The 22,710-nt window shown below is 44.5% G+C and overlaps 1 protein-coding gene across 1 annotated transcript in view; it reads right to left on the reverse strand.

The window, feature by feature from the left end:
- Positions 1 to 22,710, reverse strand: part of FSTL4 (follistatin like 4) — a 535,417-nt gene that overhangs the window by 209,526 nt on the left and 303,181 nt on the right. Inside the window, exon 7 of the mRNA XM_059712862.1 lies at positions 8,484 to 8,604. Coding sequence (XP_059568845.1) covers positions 8,484 to 8,604 — 121 coding nt within the window. The remainder of the gene's footprint in view (positions 1 to 8,483; positions 8,605 to 22,710) is intronic.

Genomic DNA, 22,710 nt, shown 5'->3' on the forward strand with positions numbered 1-22,710 from the left:
TCAATGTTGGTAAGCTAATGAATTATTTCCCACTTTGTACTGATATCTGCAGCAACATGAAAGAAGACCACATACTGAGGAGATAACAGCCAAAGGGGCAGAGCTTGTCGATATTTTAGGACTATGATGATTTGATCCTGCAGATATTGTTGTTACAATATGGCCTAAGAGAAGAACACCTAGAGCAAAATGCCTTATCTCACAATACAGTTGTCTAATGCAATTAAGTGGTCTTGACCAAACTAACTGAAAGATAGAATAATGAATACCTAAAACCATGCAGCATATTGACCAGAAGTATTACTGAGTATACATTTAATCTGAAGTTGTAATTTAGGTTTGTTTGAAAGACATATTCCTAACGTGAACATGTATACAATATATTTATATAAAGATGTATGTGCATGCATGCATACCCACCTGGGCACCCTACGTACAACATGTATTTCCTTAAAACTATACAAATCTATTGCCATGGCAGTACTTCCATTGATTGGGTTTCTCCCTTCTAACCACCAACAAGTCCTATCTTTCACTTGTCCAAGTCAGCCTTCTAGTTTTGATTTTGGTTCCATTTACTTAAATTAGACCTCTGCATTCATCTTTTGCATTAACAAAAACGCATGCGAGTTCTTTTGTGATAAATCGAAAGATCTTCCTTAAAGTACCAGCCACGCAGTAAAAAGTATGCTAAAAATGTCTGCTTTAAACTCATAATTCTTAATGAGCTATCAGAGAACTCCAGGAAAAGGCTGAAAACTATAAAAGTCACTGCCTGTGCCGGTAGCATTTTGTTTTTCTCTCCTGCAAATTTTATTTTCTTGCCTGGGCATTTATATAAAAACAAGAGATCTGAGTTTCCTGGGGTAAATCATTTACACTTTCCAAAACCACTTTATAAATATTATCTAAATTAGGGATGGCCAACCTGTAGCATTAATACCACAAATGGCATGGACAGACTTTGTGTGTAGCACTTGGCAGGATAGGAAGTGGACAGGCAGCAAAATGGCAGATAGGGCAGGGAGCAGAACACAAAGCAGCAGATTGGACAGTGGAAGGGAATTGGAGTAGTGCTCGGGGAAGTGTGGGGCTAAGTTGTGACACACCTGCCAAAAAGCTTGGTCCCCACTTATATGAATAATTCCAAAAGGAATGATATGAAAGCAGGAAAAATGATTAGTTACCTCCACTTTACAGATTAAAGGCTGAGGTCCACAGTACTTAAGTGACTTGCCCAAGGTTATACACTGATTTTGTGGCAGAGCTAAAAGTAAAAGTCAGGAATTTCTGCCTCTATCCCTGTGCTCTGTTCAATATTTGGCTTAGGGTACATCTACATGAGATACTTAACTGCACAGTAGCATAGTTTACTAAGCAGTAAGCATGTGCATCTCCGTGTGCACATGCTTAATATGCAGTAAGCCTTGCTAATCAAGAGTAAATTTGCTACCTGCAAATGCAAGTAGCAAATTTTCTTTTGATTAGTAATGGCACAGTAGCACTTGTGTAGACGCCTGACTGGGAGCAAATCTGCTCCTGGTCAGCCATTCATCAGAGGACAGGCAATTGCTCCCTGCCCCTGGGAGCTGCCTGCTGTCAGACTGGGGACTTTGTCCCCCTGCCTCAGTAGCAGAGAACTCCAAACTCTCCAGATTTTCTCCGCCCAGCTCCACGCTCACAGAGCTGAGTGGGAAACAGGCTCCCCAGACCCTACCAACACAGACATCTCAGTGCCAGCCTCACAACTGCAGGGCTGGAGCTGGGAGACCCTTATCTCCCAGCACCAGCTCCGTGGTCATGGGGCTGGCACTGGGAGATAAGGATCTCCCAATGCCAGTCCTGCAGTTGTGGAGCAGGTGCTGGGAACTCCCTGCTGGTGGGGGCTGGGAAGCCTGTGCCCTGCTCCCTTGCAGAGGTGAGTGGGGAACAAGCTTCCCAGGTGACGAGGACTTGTCCTGGTTAGGGGAAGGTCCCAGCCCCATGCCCTGATAGGAGGTCCTGGGCTTGGAAAGAGCTGCTTGGGTCAGGCAGGTCCCAGCTCCTTGCCCCAATCCACTGGTGGGGCAGCTAGCAGCAGACTGGGGGTCTGGGAGCCTAAGGTCCTGGTGCTGTGGGCCCTGAATGAAGGCAACCAACCAGAGCAAAGTGGGCCAAGGCCAGCCTTGGTCCAAATAAGGTTTCTGTACCCAACCTCCCCTGCACTCCAGGGCGGACTCCCCTTCTAACCCTAAAGTTAAGGTGTGGCAGGCAAGATAATAGGACAGGTTCCTGAGAGATAGAAGAGGCAACTGGGTGGGAAACCAAGATGGTGGTCAGGAGAGGTAACACTGCTTCCTCAGCCCACATTGCAGCTAGTCAAGGCATTCACTAAGAGACTGTATTATATTCTCTTATACTCAAATGAAACACAAAGCCAAGCTGTCGAAAGTGAATGTCAGTTAGGAAAACCCTAATGAGCTATAATTTAAGAGGATTTCTATCTTACCATTAATAATCTCTTATTAACTAAAGCAATGTTGACATGATATAGTCATTTTGATTGAATACATGTTTTCTTTCTCTCTGACATATTTGTATTACTAATTGACCTGTCCACACTGATGATAATATAGACCTAGACAATGACACTGATTTTTTTTCCCCCAACCAGACTTTCACATCTGCCAACCTACTTTTCTCTCATTAGGGAAAGACACAAAGGTAAAGCCAGAAGTGACATGCCTAATTTTAACGACCTCCGATCAGATATGGTTCCAGAACATATATCCAAAAATCACTCATCTGGGCATATTTAAAGTCCTACTCAGCTATGCAATGCACTGCCAATTTACTAGATTGTTTCCACGCCGATTAATTAGCTGTATTCTCTCTCATACAACAACTATCCCTATTACCAGTTGTGGTTCCTTATTAAGTTTTATATGTCTATACAGAAAATATAAAGTATACAAACATGTAATACAGCTAAATTAGCACCTTACCAGTGTTCTTCATATATCCTTGGGACAGGAATATCTTGAGATAATCAAATTAAAACTAGAATTCTTTTTATTATACCCTTGAGCATGGATGTCTAATATGGTTCATTAATCAGAGACTAGAAGACACCCACAATTTGCTTTTCTTACAAGACCCATCAGGAAAAATATTTATACTGCTTGATATGTTATTTATGTATGATCAGGATGAATTAAAACACCATTTTTTATCCAGGACCAATAGATATTTACAGCAATTTACACACATGCAAACAAATTCAGGCAGGTGGTACTCACAGGATTAATTAAAAGGACAAAATATCTTTTAGAAAAGCTGAATGAAATGGTAAAGGGGGCAGTAAGATCTCCATGATTGTGCCCATCATCTAAAACTAAATGTTGACACTAGCATGTACATTTATTTAAATCAGGGGTGTCAAACTTATCCTGCCCCATAGGTCAGATGAGGGGGACAGAGCTGGTCCATGGGTTGGGCCTGGCCTAAACATTGGCGCCACATGCCATATGCAGCAGGCAGGGCCAATCCAGTGCAGGCACTGCATGCAGTGCATGTTCTAGACCAGCCTACATGCAGCTTGCAACACACATGCCATCTCCAACTTTCTGAACCATGTGTAGCACACAACAGCACTGGCCCCTGGTAGTGGGGACAGTCCAGGGCACATACTACACACAGTGCATGGGACCACTCGAGGGTGTGCGCTGCATGTGGAACCCACACCAGACTGGCCCTGCACATTGGCTGTAACATGTAGGGCTGGTCTGTGGGCCTGATGTGGACCAACCCTGGATCCAGCATGCAGGGCTAGTCTGGCACAGGTACTGCAGGCAGCATATGAGCCAACAGTGTGCCCTTGTTGCAAAAAAGGATAACAGCATACTGGGCTGCGTCAGACAAAGTGTTGCCAGTAGGTCTGTGTGAAGCTTCAGGTGGTGATTTAATTCAGAAGAGATTCAGCCCAATTCGGTGGCCAAATCTCCAAATCCGAATCGAATCAAGGGACCATTAAAAAGGTCTGAATTGATTTGAAGCTCTCCAAATCTTCAGAAAAGATTCAGAGAGCTTTGATGATTCAGACATACCCTGCTGGCTGCAGCAGGGAGCTAGAGCTGGACTCGGAGCTGGTAAGTAGGGGGCGGGGGAGGGAGGACTGGGGGAGGGGAGAGGGGACCATGGGGGAACCCCTGCCAGCCCCCAGCCCCTGACTGCTCCCCCAGCCCCCCCAACCCCTGCCTCCTCCCCCAGCCCTACCCCCCCACAGGTGCACCACCCACCCCAGTTCCCGGTGCTTTAAAAAAAAACCCCAACTCACCATGTCCTGCTGGGTGGGGGGATGATCTCCACTGCCTCCCTCTACTCCACACTGCATGAGGGGCTCTGTCATGACCCCCCTGACCCTCCCTTGCTCTTCCAGCAACCCCATGGCTGCCCTGCCTGCCCCAGCTCTGGCCCTTTAAGAAAAAAAAAAAACAGAGAAAAACCCCGGGGCTCGCTGGCTCCTGCAGTGGCATTAGGGCTTTGGGGGGCTTGTGCAGAACGCTCCACACAGCACGGGGTAAGCGGGGGGTAGTGGGGATCTCCCCCTGCCGGGCAGGAACCAGTGAGTTTGGGGGGTTTTCTTGGTTTTTTTCACCTTAAAGGACTGGAGCTGGGGCAGGCGGGGCAGCCATGGGGGGGATGCTGGGACAGCAGGCAAGGGTCAGGGGCTCATGCAGAGTCCTCCACACAGCTTGGTGCAATGGGGGGCAGTGGGGATTGCCCCCCCCCACCCAGCAGCACCTGGTGAGTCGGGGCTTTTTTTCCCCAAGTGCCGGCAGCTGGGGCGGGCTGGGCAGCCATTGCCACGCTGGGAGAGCAGGCAGGGGATGGGGCCTGTTTGATTTGGAGATTTGGCCAATTTTGCAGCGGCTGAATCTTCAAATCAGATTCATCTGAACCGATTCAAGACAGTGATTTGAATCACTGAATCGAATCACTGTTCTCCAAATTAGCTGAATCCAAATCCAAAGCAGCAAGGGAAATTCAGGTCAGATACTAAGAAGAATTTTCTTACTAGGAGGGTAGTAAAGCCCTGGAACAGATTACCCAGACAGGTGGTGGAATCTTCATCCTTGAAGGTTTTTAAGACCCAGCCAGACAAACTTTGGCTGGGATGATCTAGTTGTGGATGGTCCTGCTTTGATCAGAGGGCTGGATTAGATGTCTTTTGGAGGTCCCTTTCAAACCTAATTTTCAATGATTCTATGATATGCCCCAGACCAGGTCCTCACCTTCGCCTCAGCTCTTAAGCCATGTGTAGCCCATGCCAGCTGCACCACATTAAGCACACTGGGCCATGGGTGTCTGGTGCCTCTTGAGTCGGGAGGGGGGCATGTGATCCCGCTGACTGGAGGGGGGTCCCCCAGTGGCCACTTCCAGAAATGGCACAGCCACTTTTGCTGGCGGCCCCGCTCCCTGGCCGGCGTTCGCAGCGGGGGGCACTGGTGCTCCTGCCTGCCCCCTGGCCACCAGCTAAACAGAGAGCACAGCTTGACAGGGGGTGCACTGGCACTCTCAGGGGCTGCACATGCACCCCCGTGTACCCACTACACATCGCACCTACACTGGGCCACAGCTAGTGTGCGCTGTATTGGCAAGCTGCTCCATGACCCACAGGCAGCACTGTGGGCTGGAGGATAGGGCTTGGTGGGCTGGATGCACTTGCAGGCTACAGCTTTGACACCTCTGATTTAAATTATCATTGAAATTATTAGAATTCATACTTGCAATGTTGTAACTGGAACTATTATTTTTCTCAAGTTATACAATTACCCAGATGTAGCCATTTTCCATCCATTTTCTACTACTTGGCAAATAATCAACTAAAAATACTGTGTGTGTGTGTGTGTGTGTGTGTGTGTGTGTGTGTGTGTGTGAGAGACAGAAAGAGAGAGAGAGAAAGAAAGAGAATATAAGAATATGTTGGAGCCAATGTGCAGGGTGGTGGTTAATTACAGAAAAGCCATGAGAGTTTTAAAACAAAATGTAAGCTCCAGACCCACAAAAGAAAGACAAATTGGACAGCACAACTCTTCAAATCATCAAGGTCATCTTCAAACCTCCCTTGCACTGTACTAAACAGGCACATGGCGCACTGAAATAAATGTAACAGCAATTTTGGAGAAGGGTAAATTAGATTCAGACTTTATGATGTCATTGAATTCTTATAATTAGATTCCACAGCTTGCTGAACAACTGTGTTTGCAAACCTATTGCCCTGATTCAAAAGTGACTGACTTAACTTGTGTGGATTTGAACAAGTGAGCGGTGACTACCTTGGGTCACATCTATGAAAAATATGTGGGATTTTGTACCTTTAAAAGCAGCAGTTTATTTCTAATGACTGAAGTTCTGGCTCATAATGAAGTGATTAACACAAAGTTCAGAGGCACTTAAAGATTCCAAAACCAAATTACGCACCCAAGACAATCATTTGGAGAACAAATGTTTTAGAATTGTTTTCCACACGATCATGTTAATTGAGTACATTTTTAACCAGAAAAAAAAAAAAAGATATGCTCTACTTTGCTGACAAAAGCTGCGGACTTGCTAGGTCCTTCAGTGATGCCATCTTGTGCTTGAAAATGCTGGGGAACCATTGCCCTCTCCTAATAAAGGCATATACTTTGCAAAGATTCAAAATGGAGAATAAGGTCATAAAGGGGCCAATTTTGCTCTTAAGATAGAGAACTTTCTTTTTTGCAATTAAAGTTCTTTTGAAATATCCTTAGTATTATTTCTTGATAATTTTCTATACAATTTCTTTAAAATACTTTGGAATGCTTACTGATTTCTGACTATTCTTTGGGTACTATTTTGTACCTACCTTATTTTCATTACCTATTTAAAATTCACTGAACCACCAACCCATTCAAAGGACTATTGGAATTTGCTTAGACTTCCTGTGACTTTGAAAACCCACTGATCCAAATGTGATCCCAAGTAACTGCATGTCAAGCCTTTATAGCTGGGTTAATTCACTTTATGGCCTCCTTAATGTATTAGGTTTTATGTTTTATTGCATATCTATTATTTTGGATGTACCGTGATGAATTAAATGCATATGTAGTTCAAACAGGTGCAAGGTGACAGCTGGGACTAATTTTAAAATGCTTTAAAAATTATTATCCTAAAGCTTTTTAAATTAAAAACTAGAATTGAAGAAAACAGAAGCCACCCTCCTCTTTACAAAAAAGATGATCTAAGGAAGTGGAAGTTACTCTATTTAGTGAGTAAGGGTAGTGAGACAAAAACACTGAAAATTAACGTGCTATTTCAGGTTATATCTAGTTATTCAGAGTCCAGTTTTGCAACCCTCACTAATATTAAGCATAGAAACTCAGTTTAGGATTACTCATGGGATTAAGCATAGAAAATCAGTTTGGGATTACTCATGGGATAAGGTACTACGTTTAACAAGTGTAAAGATGGCACTATTGAGCCTACTTTGCCTATCTGCACTTTATGAAGAGGTATCAAGAGGCAGAAGCACTCGCTGAAATAGTTCTTTTTATCTTCAAAATGTTTAATGCACAGGTTAAAAACTGTGTTGGAAATGGGCACCAGTGCTGATATCAGTCATTTCCTTGGGTTGATAAGGTCCACAAATACTTGCAAGCATTCTTTGAGCAATTTATCTCCATGATGTACCATGTCACAGGCTCTTTGAAGATCACCATTCTGGATTTCTACTAAAATAATGCTTTTTATGCTTGCATAAAGGTTTTTTTATGAGTATCTCAAAATGCTTTACAAGCAATAATGAACTATTATAACATCCATGGGAAGAATGCATGTCTTCGATTCAGCAAAGTACTTTAGATCACACGTAACTTGAGTGCGTAGATAATACTAATGAAGTCAGAAGGGAGCATTTAAGAGCTCAAAGTTACACCCTGCTTAAGCACCTTGTTGATTCATCACCTATACTCATGTTGCAAATGGTTAAACAAACACAGAGATTTCTCTTAATATTGCAGAGCAATTCATTCCCCAAAACAGAAATAAAATGCGTAAGTCATGATTCCAAGGCAGGAAATTCAGGAAAAAACTTTTTTTTCACTGCTAAATTAACTTATAGCGCCAAGATTATATGTTCATCCAAGGTACTCATGAACTATGTGCCTAGCCATTAATCAAACAGTATCTTTCCAATGATGTTAGTAAAAGTACAATGAGAGTCACAAGAACACAATTCCAATCCTTTCAACCCCTTGACATATCCCTAACGTTCACAATGATTTCCTTTAGAGCAAATCAGCACCAAAGATAGAAACAAAACCCTATCATGTCAAGTTAATGCTCCCCCCTTCCCCGCCCCCGATTTCTTAAACAAATGTCTAGAGAGACTACTGTCCTGAAATGCATCCATAAGTTTTAACACCCGCGCTATACCCCACATTTTATCATTGCAAAGAAAACCAAAGAGTGTCATGACTTACGGAATGCAGTATAAAGTTCTTGCAGGGTTAAGTAACCATCATTATTGTAATCATCAAATCGGAGAAGATCTTCTAGCGTACATCCCAAGAAATCATCTTCTAGATCATCTGTTTTCACTAGCTGTGGGAAGAGAAATATACGTTTATAAAAAGTTGTAACCATTTGTAATTTTTTAAAGAAAAAATTACCATCACAACAATTAATTTGGATTCAGAGATTTGGCCACCGAATCAGGCCGAATCTCTCCGAAATCAAATCACCACCCAAAGCTTCGCACAGCCCTAGGGGTTGCCTTTACTAGAGCTATCCTGTGTAACTTAAGAGGGAATATATGGGTGTGAATATATGGTTGGGGGTGAACTTCTTAGCCAGGGGACAGAATATGGATCTCTGTGGCCATAGATATTTCTTTCTTAGCAGTAGAGGTTTTGACCCTAGAGATTGTAGGAAGTTAATATGTTCCAAGGAGTCCATGGAATATGAAGTTAATGTTTTTTGGGCTAAATCCTATTTCCCTTTATACAACTAAATTATACATATGAAGCTGTGTAACTACAATTTTTGGCACTTACACAATTTGTGATCCAAGTCTGTGTGTGCTTACTGAGCATGCTCATTAGGTACACATGTATCATAGGATTGCTTAGGGTATGCCTGTAAATGTCAGGCATTAACCAAACTGTTCTACCCATCTTCTTTTGAATCTAACTTACTGGACAGCCAGGAAAGGGAGATATGTGGAGCCAAGAGGAAGAGTACAATCCAGGGGAGAAGAGATGAATCTTCCAATACTTCAGGAATATACCTCACAGTTGATGAGCAGCTCATTGCGTTCAGGGGTCGCTGTCCCTTCAGACAGTATATGCCCAGAAAGCCTGTCAAATATGGCTTGAAAATTTGGTGGTGCTGTGATGCAGCAACATCATTCCCCCTGTCTGGAGACATCTACCTGGGCAAGCAACCAGAAGCTCCATGCCAAGGTAATTTTGGTACCCAGGTCACTGAGAAACTGGTTCATCCCTGGTACAAGACAGGAAACGATATTGTGGGTGATAATTTATTCACAAGTACTGACCTGGCAGAAAGACTACTACAGCAGGACTTGATCTATTTAGGTACAATTTGGAAAAATAAGGCCAATATCCCAAACAAAATTCAAGCAAATTGAAGAAAGGAAACTTTTTCATTCATTTTTGCTTTTGGTGGGGAACTCATCCTAGTTTCCTATGTTCCAAAGAAGCCCAAAGTTGTGCTGTTGCTATCAAGCATGCAACATGATCTGTCAGTGGATGGAGAGCAACAAAAAAAAAGCCAGGCGTCATCCATGACTACAATAAAAACAAGGGCGGGGTGGATAACCTTGAGCACAGTCCATATGACCACCTGCAGATGGAACATCAACAGGTGACCAATGACAATTTTTCAATATGCTGGATGTGGCTGCCATTGCTAGCCCCATCATTTGGCTAGGCCACAATGCAAACTGGAAGCAAAGATCACATTTAAGAAGATGGCACTTTTTTTTTCCAGGAGCCTGGAGAACAGTTGATCAATGGACAAATAAAACAAGGAAAGATGTATACACGTAATCTGTCTAAGTTCGTCAAGTTTGGTATGACTGCCCTAAATTACAAATTGCCACAATGCACCCCAGGAGAACCTTCTGCAAGCATGAGTGAACATTGTGCTTTTGGTCTAAGGACAGATGACTGCAAAATCCAGAAATGATGTGAAGATTGTAAGCAATTTTTTGTGTGCACCACAGTATATCACTGCTACTTTGTGAAGAATGCAATATTTAGTTAAAACAGTTAGGAAATATTTTGGGAAGTAATTGTTAGTTTTAAAACAGTGTGAACAGCAGAATTAACAAATTGTTCATTCATGTTTTGAAACTCTAAAAAAAGTTTAAATTTTGTTCATAGTTCTGGTTAAATAATATGTTTGGTTCAAATCATCATATATATGAGGGCTGTATGAAGCTTTGGTCTCTGATTTGATTTGGCAGAGATTCAACCCAATTCAGTGCCCAAATTTCCGAATTGAATCAGAGGATCCTTTAATCTCTCTGAATCAAATCAGAACCCTCCAAATTGACTCAGAGAGATTTGGAAAGATTTGGTGATTCAGACATAGATCTAGCTGTAACTGTTTTTTCCATATACCTCTAGGTAGCAGGGGCTCGTGAATGCTGCGATGGTGGGGCAGATGGAGTGTCCCACAGGAGCGGGGAGGGGGTCCCCAGTGCACTCAGCAGCAGACCTGGAAGTGGACCCGAAGCACTTCCAGTCCACTCCCGGGTCTGCCAGGGAGTGCGCAGGGGGCTCCCCCACACCCCTCCCTTGCTCAGTGACTGGTGCCTTCTGGGTCTGAAGGGGGCACCCAGGGTCTCCCCATGGCCAATCGCTGAGCTGGGGGGAGGATGTAGGCCCCCCCAAGCATGTTCCCTGGCAGACCCATAAGTGGACTAGAAGTACTTATGGTCCTACACTCCTGCGGGATGCTCCACATGCCCCAGCATCACAGTGTCCACAAGCCGCGCTAGTACCTCGAGGTATGTAGAAAAACATTTAAAGTTGCGTCTATGTCCGAATCACTGATTCTCCGAATCAACATCCAATCTTCAGATTCGGATTCGGCCAAATCGAATTGGGGACAGTGATCTGAATCAACTAATTGAATCACTGTTCCTGATTTAGGCTGAATCTGAATCCAACAGGCCTGCTTTGCACACCCCTAATATATACTTTGTCAAATAATCTGTGTGTTTAATAAATAGTTTTTGGTACCTTTATACTGTTGTCACTGGTTCCATTTTGTTCATGCGGGTGGGGTAACAAGTTACACCATGAGTCCAACAGTCATGTTGAATTGCAGGGTAACAAGTTACCCCATGAGAACAACAACAGTTACGGTTTCATGAGAACGGGTGAGGGTTAAGCTGGAATCCTGTATTGAGGCAGCAGTCTTTGCATGTGAGATACTGTTATGTCTATTCTTAGTCATTACAGCAATGTTATTGCTAATCTGTGTACATTACTAATCTCAAAAAACAATAAAATAAAGCAGAACAACTGCACAAACTCTCTTTAACAAAACCCAGCGAAATATCAGATGACTCTAAGCATCTCCCCAAGAGCACACTGTGTAACAAGAGCAGAGCTGGACATGTTTTCTCTAAACAAATAATATCTCCTTGAAAGTGTATCAAAACATAAATATTCAACTTGGAAAAATGAAAAGGAAAGAAAAAGAGATTCCAAATATAGCCACAAAACAGATCATGTAGCCCTAGTAGGTAAGGCAAAATTGTATTATTCATCTTTATGTCTAGTGTGGGCAGCGGGCAGAGTCATATTGAATATATACTTCTTTCTCAACATATGTTTTCTCTCTTACAGATGTTTCTTTAGAATATATATGGGCGTTTGACATTTTCTATTCTAAAAATGGAGAAGGCTTCCAGAAGTCAAATAGCTAAGTTAGCAAAGAATCAAAGTCAAAATTAAGCATAATGAAAACGATAGGATCTTTGAATTTACAAGAGTATAAAGAAAACTGCTGAAACACAGAATCTCCAGAGCAAGAAAATCTTTTTGCTCTTGGCCAGAGGCTTTTTCTTTTATTTACAATTCTAGTCTTGGCCCATTGTATTAAAAGCAATTTAAAGTAATAATGCTAAAAAAATGACCCTTCACCTAGCAAGTAAAAATGTTCAATAAAAGTGAGATCAACCATAACTTCCAAGATCAATCTTCTAAAGATGGAAATTTCCCTTTGTCTACTTTTGTATTGAAAATTGATTAACTTTTCATAAGACTGACAAGTTTTTACTACCTCCTTTGATTTAACGTCAGGAAAAAAACACGTTAGCTGCAATGTATTTGGTAGATTTATGAAACCGACTTTAAAATACATTAAAGTTTTAAATGGAAATAACATTCCAATTACCACAGTTGTTAATAGCCTGGTATACCCACAACTCCAAAGTTTCTCTGATATTTCACAGTAATGGGCCCACAAGGAAATTGCTCAATAGGGTCTTTCCAGGAACTGTGGTTGGAGTTGGAATCTATCCCTAAAAGGAGAACAATCAAGCAGCCCTCCTTCCTCTTTTCTTCCCAAAGATTGTTTGTCACTGTGCAGGGATATACACAATGGCAAAGCTAATCTCTATCCTCCATCCATCCTCTATTCTGCTAGATACTGCTCTTGTAGGTGGGAATGAGACAGAATGAAGAAACTTCCCTGTTGCTCAGCTTATATGGGTAGGACCCAAATGTGCCAGGAATGATCCTGGGACTGTACGTTCCTGGGAGGGCAGGAGGAAATGATCAGGCAGTGCAGGGAGATAGCAGGGATAGACGGAGGTGAAGCTTTCTGGGTTGTATGCTGTACAACTTAAAGGGGCTGTATTCTTCAATGCAGGCAGGTTCTAAGAGGTCACCTTCCCTCTTGTGCCAGTGTCTCTGCACATCACCTCCTGGTTCAGCACTTTGCCTATCTGTGACAATTCAGCCCTCAATATGAATCAGCATTTAAAAAAATGGGTTTTTTTAACAGCATGTTACCTACTTTGCCTCTCCACTATGCAGGCAAGATTGTGGTGCTCTACGGACTATTTTTCTTTTAAATAAAACAAAGGAAATGAGCAGCAACAACTCATGTGCCGGCCAAGGAGAATGAGATCACAGTGTCTCCCACTGCACCACATTTCTTTTATTTATACCTCTTGAGTTGCAGTACAGTTCCTATCTATGGAGGGCTTTGTGATTTAAAACTCATACAAATTAAAAGATCCAGCTCAGATCAACCACCAATCTACCTAATGAAGCAGGCAAATCTGGTGAGACTGCAGGAGAGAAAATTAAAGGCAACCCTCAGTACCTAGCAAATCTTTTCAAAAGCTTAGGTAGATAAATTGCCCAGAGGCATGCCCTGAATCTCAGCCTTGGTGTGGGAATTTAAAATACAAAAGCAAAAAGAATGGCTCTGCTGCAACCAACTCATTTCAGTGTCAGACTCGTACAACCAGCCCTTTAGAAGTGGGATTCTTAACTGGCGGGCCACGGAGAGGCTGTACTTGGGCCACAGCAGTGCTTACAGATTGGAGGGGATCACAGACTCCCTCCCTCCCACCTTTTCCCAAACCTTTCTGGTCCAGGCTGCCTTGCACATGACATGTGTGGCCTGGAAACAGCCGAGTTCCTACCTTAAAGCAGTGATGCCAGAGAGGCTAATTATCTGTGCTGAGAGGTAACCCAGGCCTTAATGCTGCACAAATGCAGTTGTTCAGTTTCCTGTGTCAGAATGAGTGCAGACAAAGCAACCTGGAACCAGGAGTGTCTGTGGGGAGGGAAGGAGATCAGATCCCAAGGGAGGCAGACTGTGGGGCTGTGAATAATGCTGAGAGGACATGAGGCAGACCACAGGACAAAAACAGTTGCTCTAGGTATCACTGTTGTTCCATCTGGGGCAGGTCAAAGTGAGTGGGGAAGATGAGCCTCTGGGAGAGAATACCTATGCACTGCTGTAAGAAGTCAGGGACAAAGATTTATTCAAGACCTGGTGTCCCATGAACAGTTTCATTGACATAACTATGGTTGCTTTGGGTATGCTTTTAATGCCATTGTTATTTGTGTAGAAGTCCTAGTGCAGGTAGGCACACCTTGGTATAAGGCCTGTGACTTTTTGGCATGATGGCCAAACCAAGTCATCAGTGAAAAATGCTTCAGATCAACCTGAAACCAAGGGCACAGACAGAAGCGGTGGTTTATCATGTGATTAGACCCCTGAAGTGCTCTACAGCCATGCCCTTACAGAAGAGCATGGCTGCAGAGTGCTTTAAAAGTGCCTGATTTTGCGACAATCTGAACCCTCATTACATCAGGGTTCAGATGAAGGCACTTCAAAGCCTTCATTAACTTGCACGCCCCTCCCTGGTGCTGTCTTCGGATTGGAAGTGGAAGAAGGGAGGGGAGGGAATTCTATTCGGGGTTTGCCCAGCCTGTGCTGGAGGGTGGGGTGGGTGGATTGGAACCTCCCCAAGGTGGGGACGGTGGGGGGGGAGGGGGTGACCCACCTGTCCTACCCTCCAAAACAGGCTGGGGAAACCCCAGACTGAGCTCCCTCCACTCCCTTCTTCCCCTCCCATTCCGGAGACAGCACCAGAGCTGCAGGGGGGCTGGGTAGTAAGGGTGACCAGCTGCAGACATGCAGCCACTCCAAACTGGAGCTCAATCCCTCAACCCCCCAGACCCAGCAGCAAATGTCTATTGGGTCTGGGGGATCACTGTAACTCATAGTGCTTCCTGAGAAGTGCCATGAGTTACAGTGGGGAGCGTATGTGCGTCAGTGCCCCAAAAGCCGTCAGTATGTCAACATATTGATACATTTCTGCAACTGGTAGGGCAGTTACAGGCTTCTCCTCCACCTCCCCCTTGTTGGTTTTATAAAACATGCCAAAGTCCTGAAATGTTTCAACTCATCACAACTATTTGTTAGGTTCAACTTAAATTCAGCAAATAATGTCAGGCTGACTGAACTGCAAGGTTTGGTTATTTAATAGCTCCTGGAAGAAAATTACCTGAGTCCCAGTCTGTACTAGTATAGCTTATTTGACTTCACCAACTGGAATAAGCTCTACTGGTACAAGTCTTTTTATAAGAGCATAAGTGCTTCCATTGTGTATGTTTGCTACTTTAGCGATGACAGTCTAATTAAATCACTAAAACTTTCAAATGTAGATAATAGGGCTGTGCAAAGCTTCAGTCACTGATTCAATTCAGCAGAGATTCAGCCCAATTTAGTGGCCAAATCTCTGAATCCAAATTGAATCAGGAGACCCTTTAATCTCTTCAAATCAAATCGGAACCTTCTGAATGGATTCAGAGAAATTCAGAGAGATTTGATGATTCAGGCATAGATTCAGCTTTAAATGTTTTTTCTACATACCTCAAGGTACCAGGTGGCTCATGAATGCTGAGCTGGTGGGGCGGATGAACCTGGAAGTGGACCAGAAGCACTTTCACTCCACTTCTGGGTCTGCCAGGGAGTGCATGGGAGACCCCCACCCACCCCCCAGCTTGGTGACTGGTGCCTCCTGGGTCTGGAGGCCTCCCAACATCCCTCCGTGGCCAATCGCTGGGGGTGGGGGCTCCCCTGCACTCCTGTGGGATGCTTCATCTGCCCCACCATCTCAGCATTCACAAGCCATGCCTGGCACCTCAAGGTACGTAGAAAAAACATTTAAAGCTGTGTCTATGGCTGAATCACTGATTCTCCAAATCAGCATCAAATCTTCAAATTCAGATTTGGTCAAATCGAATCTGGACAGTGATCCAAACCAATTAATCAAATCACTGTCCCCGATTCAGGCTGAATCTGAATTGAATATGGCCTGTTTTCCACACCCCTAGTAGATAAGGACAACAAAGAGTCCTTCTTTAGATATGTGGGAAGTCAGAAAAAGAACAAGGATAGCATTGGATCCCTGAGAGATCCAATGGGTCAACTGACTTCTGATGCTCAAGAAAGGGCCAATCTCTTAAATTACTCTTTTTGCATCAGTTTTTCACCCTCCCAGGAGAAACAGCACAGACCAATCCAGGAGCAGGTAATGGACCTTAAATCAATGTGGATGAGGTGAGGGAACACCTTGAGGAACTGGACATTCACAAGTCCACAGGTCCAGATGGAATGCACCCGAGAGTCTTGAAGGAGATGGCAGACATCACTGCATCCCCCTTGGCAGAGATATTTGAAAAATTGTGGTGCTCAGGCAAGGTCCCAGATGACTGGAAAAGAGTCAGCATGGTCCCTATCTACAAGAAATGGAGGAGGGATGGCCCGGGGAACTATAGACCAATCTTACGTCCATCCCTGGAAAAATCCTTGAGAAAATTATCAAGGGGTCCATCAACACCAGACTGATGGAAGGCAAGCTTCTGAATGCCAGCCAACATGGCTTTGTGACTGGCAGGTCATGCCTGACCAACCTCATCTCCTTCTATGACCAGGTAACATGTGCCCTGGACAAGGGAGATGACATGGACATCATATATCCAGACTTCAAGAAGGCCTTTGACCTAGTTCCCCATGATGTTCTTACGGTTAAGTTGGGGAACTGTGGCCTTGATCATCATACGGTCAGGTGGCTAGGGAACTGGCTACAGGGTCGGACCCAAAGAGTACTAGTTGAAGGGAGCAAATCAACGTGGTGCAAAGTGACCACTGGAGTCCCTCAGGGCTTGGTACTTGGGCCAGTACTCTTTAAAATCTTCATCAATGATCTGGATTTGGGAGTCAGATGTGAATTGGCCAAGTTCACAGATGATATCAAATTATGGGGGAGGTGGTCACACCGCAGGACAGGCTGGCGATACAGGCCAACTTTAACATGCTCTCATGGTGGGCCGACCAAAACCTGATGGCTTTCAATGCAGAGAAGTGTAAGGTGCTGCACGTTGGTAGGAAGAACCCGCAGCATACTTACAGGCTCAGCAGTGCTATGCTCATTAGCACCACGACCGAAAGGGACTTGGGGGTCTTGACTGACCACACAATGAATATGTGTCACCAATGTGGTGCTGTGGCTGACAAATCTAACCAAACTCTGGTGTGCAGCCACCAATGCATCTCAAACAAAACCAGGGAAGTCATCCTCCCGCATTACTTGGCCCTGGTGAGACCGCAGCTGGAGTACTGTGTCCAGTATTGGGCCCCCAATTTCAGGAAGGATGTGGAGAAGCTTGAGAGAGTCCAGAGGAGAGCCACTCATATGATCCAAGGCCTGGAGGGAAGGCCATACAAGGAGAGGCTGAGGGACTGGGGACTCTTTAGTCTGGAGAAGAGAAGGCTCGGGGGGACGTGGTATCAGCCTACAATTGCGTAAGAGGGGTACATCGGGACCTGGGAGAACAGCTGTTCACCAGAGCTCCACAAGGGATAACAAGGTCTAACAGCCATAAACTCCAGAAAGGCCGATTTAGACTGGATGTAAGAAAAAACTTCTTTACGGTGCATGTGTCCAGGTTCTGGAACAAACTCCCCCAAGAGGTGGTGCAAGCACCTATTCTGGACTCCTTTAAAAAACAGGTGGATATATTTCTTGCTGGGGTCACTTCATCCCAGCTGACTTCCTGCCTATGGTGGGGGTGCTGGATCCAATGATCTCTTAAGGTCCCTTCCAGCCCCTAATATCTATGAAATCTATGAATAAGGCCTAATTTGATTCATCTCTAGAAGACTGAAGCCATTATGACTTCCCAAAGACTACAAAGAATCTCAGAGCCACTGTTACTTTTAAAACTGAGGGAATTTCTGACTTCTTAGCCCCGTGCATTGCTTTCCCACTGACATGATATGGGAAGATCTATCTTTCTTAAATGTAACTCTTTCTCCAGTCCCTCCAAATATACCTTAGTACATCAGGTTTTTCCTGTTGTATTTTTTATGATTTTACATTTTGTGATTTAATAACTATAATAGCTTATACAGAATCAAACTTTTATTTCAATGCAAGTTCAATTTTAATATCCTGAAGGAATGTGTTGCGTAAATATAAGAACAGAGTGCAACATCATAACTACCAAGTGTCAGTATGTGAAATCTGTTTTTAGCTTCAGAAAAAAGTTTTTTTTTAAAGCAGCCATCTCCCTTAAAAAATTATCAAATTTAGATTAGCCGTTATACAAATTTAGAGATACAGAGATCGAAGCAAATTTACCCTAAAACCTTTCCCTGTGCAATAAGATCTTATGTCATGTCAACTGTACTAGGATTAAATTCACAGCAAACCATTCTACTCACTACTAAGCTCAGGGGAGGAGCAAACTTGTTAGCATCCTGCCCAGGGGATTCATTTTCATGTTGAACCTGAAAACATACATCAAGCTTACAGCAAAGAGCAAGCCTTAAAAAGACACTTATCTAGAGCTAAGAGATAAAATGCTAACTTTTAGAACTGAAGTGGCTTCTTAAGAGCTATTTGTTTCTAATTACTCTCAGGTAAGGTATAATAGAATAGTAAACATATTCAGATAGCTAATTATTCAACCATCCTTGTTGTGAGTTTGTTTTCCTAATTCAAAAATTCCCCAGTGCCTTTAATTAGCTGAGCTGAGACATACAATAGGCTTGTGAGAAGCAGCTAGTGTTCGCTTCCGATTTGGATTCAGCCAATTCGGGGGACAGTGATTCAATTTGGTGATTCAAATCACTGTCCTGAATCAGTTCGGCCACATCTGATTCAGAGACTCAGCTGCCACTGAATCTCCAAGTTGAAAAGGCCCCAACCCCTGCCCACTCTCCCAGACCCATCAATGGCTGCACCACCCAGCCCCAGCATCCCAGCTCTTAAAAAAAAAAAAAGCCCCGCACTCACATGGATCCTGTCAAGTAGGGGGCAATCCCTGCTGCCCCCACTGCCCTGTGCTGCATGGGCTCTTCCATGAGCCCCCAGAGGCCTCAATGGCCACTGCAGCAGCTGGTGAGTGTAGGGCTTTTTTTTCTTTTAGTGCCAGGACACTGGGGCCAGGCGAGGCAGCCATTGATGGGGCTGGTAGAGAGGGAAGGGGCCAGGGTTGCTAAGGGGGGCTGGGGGAGCAGGCAGGGGATAGGGCCTGGTGGGGGTCTCCCCATGGTTCCCTTCCCCCTCCTCCAGCTCCACCCCACCCACCCTTTACTTACTGGCACGGAACCTAGGTCCAGCTCCCTGTGGAGGTAAGCGGGAACTGCCCAATTCTCTGAATCTCCTCTGAATGTTTTCTGAATCAATTCAGAGGCTTTGAATCAATTCATACCTTTTAATTTGTCTCCCAATTCAATTTGGATTCAGAGATTCTGCTGCTGAACAGGGCTGAATCTCCTTCGAATTGAATTAGCAACTGAAGCTTTGCACAACTCTAACATACAATGTGCTAGTGACCTCAAGATCTTTTACTATTTTCTCTAGCCAGATCTCCAGGTGGCTTTTTCAAACTCATCCCCATTGCTCATGACTATCATTTATCCTAACATTCTATTATGCACTTGCATCTTGCAACTTTATGGAAGGGTACTCTTATGCTTTAATATTTCTTCTGAAGAAAATCCCCACCATTGAGTCAGAATCAAATGATGTCTAACTGAAGATTTTTGCAATGCTGAATCTCCTAAATTCTGAACCCCACCTCTCAGCGGCAGTCAATAGCACATTCAGCTAATAGTTTCCAAACACACCAGCAAACCATGGCATCCCAGACCCTTTCACTAGTGTGCTTCTGCGGGTTCTGAGCTGAAATCAACGGGAACAGTAGATGTTTTAGGTAACATTTTTTTAAAAAGTCTTACTATTTTTCCATACCAAGCATAATGCTTTACTGTTATTTACAGTATTTCACTGTCAGTTTTATACCTGAAATGAACAAATGACTTACAAGCCAAAGTTTCCTTTTTTATGGTGATACAGGCATGTGGCAGCATAAGTTTTTTTTGACTTTCAGGCTTGAAATGTGGGATGTAGGGGATGTGGATGTAAGGGGGCCTCAAATCAGTAAGTGACCAAAAAGAGTACTAATACAATACGGAAGTGGGGAGGACCTACTCTGCCCCATGCTTTATATTGAGGTCAATACCAGTTAAACTGAACCAAACTGAACTCAGACACAACAAGTCTCCTCTCTGAAGGGCTGAATCCCAAAAGGATGTATTCCCACCGTCTTGTAGAATCAAACTGAAGCCTGACTCATGGAGTCAGCTATATTTCTGCTGAGGCTGCTATTCATAGAATCATAGAAAGTTAGGGTTGGAAGAGACCTCAGGAGGTCATCTAGTTCAACCACCTGCCAAAGCAGGACCAGCCCCAACTAGATCATCCTGGCAAAAGCTTTGTCTAGCTGGGTCTTGAAAACCTCCAAGGATGGAGCTTCCACCACAGCTCTAGGTAACCTGTTCCAGTGTTTTACTACCCTCCTAGTGAGAAATTCTTCCTAATATCGAACATAAACTTCCCTTGCTGCAACTTGAGACCTTTACTTCGTGTTCTGTCATCTGCCACCATTAAGAACAGTCTAGCTTCACCCTCTTCAGGTAACTGAGGATGCTATTAAATCCCCTCTCAGACTCATCTTCTCCAAACAACATAAGCCTAGTTTCCTCATGTCCCCCCTGCCCTGCCCTGCCCCCCACCATTTTTGCTGCCCTCCTCTGCACTCTCCAATTTGTCCACAACTTTTCTATAGTGGAGAGGGCGGGGGGTTCAGAACTGAACATGCTACTTCAGATGTGGTCTCACCAGTGCTGAATAGAGGGAAATAATCACTTTCCTTGGCCTACTGGCAACACACCTACCAATGCAGCCCAGTATGCCATTAGCCTTCTTTGTAACAAGGGCACACTACTGTCTCATATTCAGCTTATTATCCATTGTAACTCCCAGTCCTTTTCTGCAGAGCTGCTGCCCAGCCAGTCAACCCCCCAGCCTGTACAGGTGCATGGGATTATTCCATCCTAAGTGCACTTCTCCTTGTTGAACCTCATGAGATTCCTTGTGGCCCAATCCTCCAATTTGTCTATTGAGAGAATAGAGAATTACGCACAGCCGTAGCGCAAGAGAATCCATTTCTGGAGTTACATAAGGCTTCACGTCGAGAGAATAAGAGCCCTGTGGTTGTATAGTTCTGTGCTTCTGCAGGATGCACTGTGGACTGCCCAATGAAAAAATGGGAAAGATATCTCCTTCCCTGGGTTGAATAGAATTACTCTCCTCTTGTAAACACATGCATTTGGGCATGGTAACAGCTAAGATCTTGAAAAGGGGGCTTCAGATGGTACGGTGCATCATCACATATAATGCCACAAACATTTTTATCCAGGTAAAAAGAAACTAGAAGCTTTACTAACATGCTAGGAGCCTAGGGGTATATTATTCGGCTTAAGATTGAAGCAAAAAAATATGTAACTTTATTGGAGTGTGCCTTAATTTGCTATACCATAAAGAGGTGCACCAATACATTGGTCCATATTGTAACGGCACCGAGAAAAGGATCATTGATGTTATCAGCAGTTGGCTTTATTTGGCTGATGTGGCCAATAATGTCACTGAAAATGCTGCATGCATTTGCTCAGCCACAGCATGCACATGGCTAGGAATGCAGCTGGGCAGCTTGGAGAGCAGCATCTGGCTGGCAAGTCTGTGGAGGGGAAGGGGCATGAGGGGGGAGAAGGTGCAATGGGGAGCAGATTGAAGCCCCTGCAGTGAGGGAGGGAGCAGGGCTGGGGCTGTGCAGGGGCTAGGGCAGACACTACACAGCTGAGGCACGGCACAGGACATAGCCATGAGTGGCTCATCCAGGGGCCATGGCAGGGTCAAGGAGTGAGGTGGTTCCCACCTCTGCATGCCTCCCAGGGGAAGCATGGGGGGCATGTATCCCACCAGATCTGTGTGCAGCATGCTGGTGGGCTGCTCACAGTGTGATAGGGTTCTTCCCAGTGCCAGGTTCTTCCCAGTAGTGGGGGAGGGACTGGGCTGGGGCTATGTTCGGGGTGGGCAGAGGTGAATAGAGCAAGCAGCAGTGACACTGGAAGTGAAGGCTACGGTGAATTTTTGGGTGGCTGTAGCCCCCCCTCCCAGTGCCACCGCCTGACCTGCCCCCGACCCCAAGCACATCCCTGGCCCAGCCCTCTTCCACCAGGAAGAGCCTGGTGCTGCCCCCAGCCCTGAGCAGGCAGCTTGCCCTCACTCCCTGCACAAATCCAGGGGGGTCAGGGCACATGTCCTCTGTGCATCCTCCAGAGTGCCCACAGCAGTGGAAGCTGCCACCCCACTGCCTGGTCAAGTGCCTGCCTCTGCCCCTGTCCCAGCCCTACTCCCTCCCTCACTGTGAAGGCCTAAATCTACCTCCCCTGCCCCTTCCCCTGAACAGACTTACCAGCTGGATGCTGCTCTTCAAGCTGCCGGGCTGCATATTGGCAACCGGATCGGTATTGGCCAATATGGTTCATTAATAATCAGCCATTGGTATTGGCCCAATAAATCTTTATTGGTGCACCCCTAATACCATACATTATCTATAAAAAACACAACAAACTAGGCAAAAAATAACCAAACATATTCTTTCTTAAGTCCTGTTGTCATTAGAATTAAAAGTACAAGTCTTTTAGATTCCCAATACAAAATCTAGCCTTCTTGAATGTCTTGAAGGCGCATCCAATACTTCAGAGAAAGTTATTTCCACACCTGAGTTG

Source organism: Alligator mississippiensis, chromosome 9 (assembly GCF_030867095.1).
Source record: "Alligator mississippiensis isolate rAllMis1 chromosome 9, rAllMis1, whole genome shotgun sequence".
In the NCBI taxonomy this organism is placed as follows: Eukaryota; Metazoa; Chordata; order Crocodylia; family Alligatoridae; genus Alligator; species Alligator mississippiensis.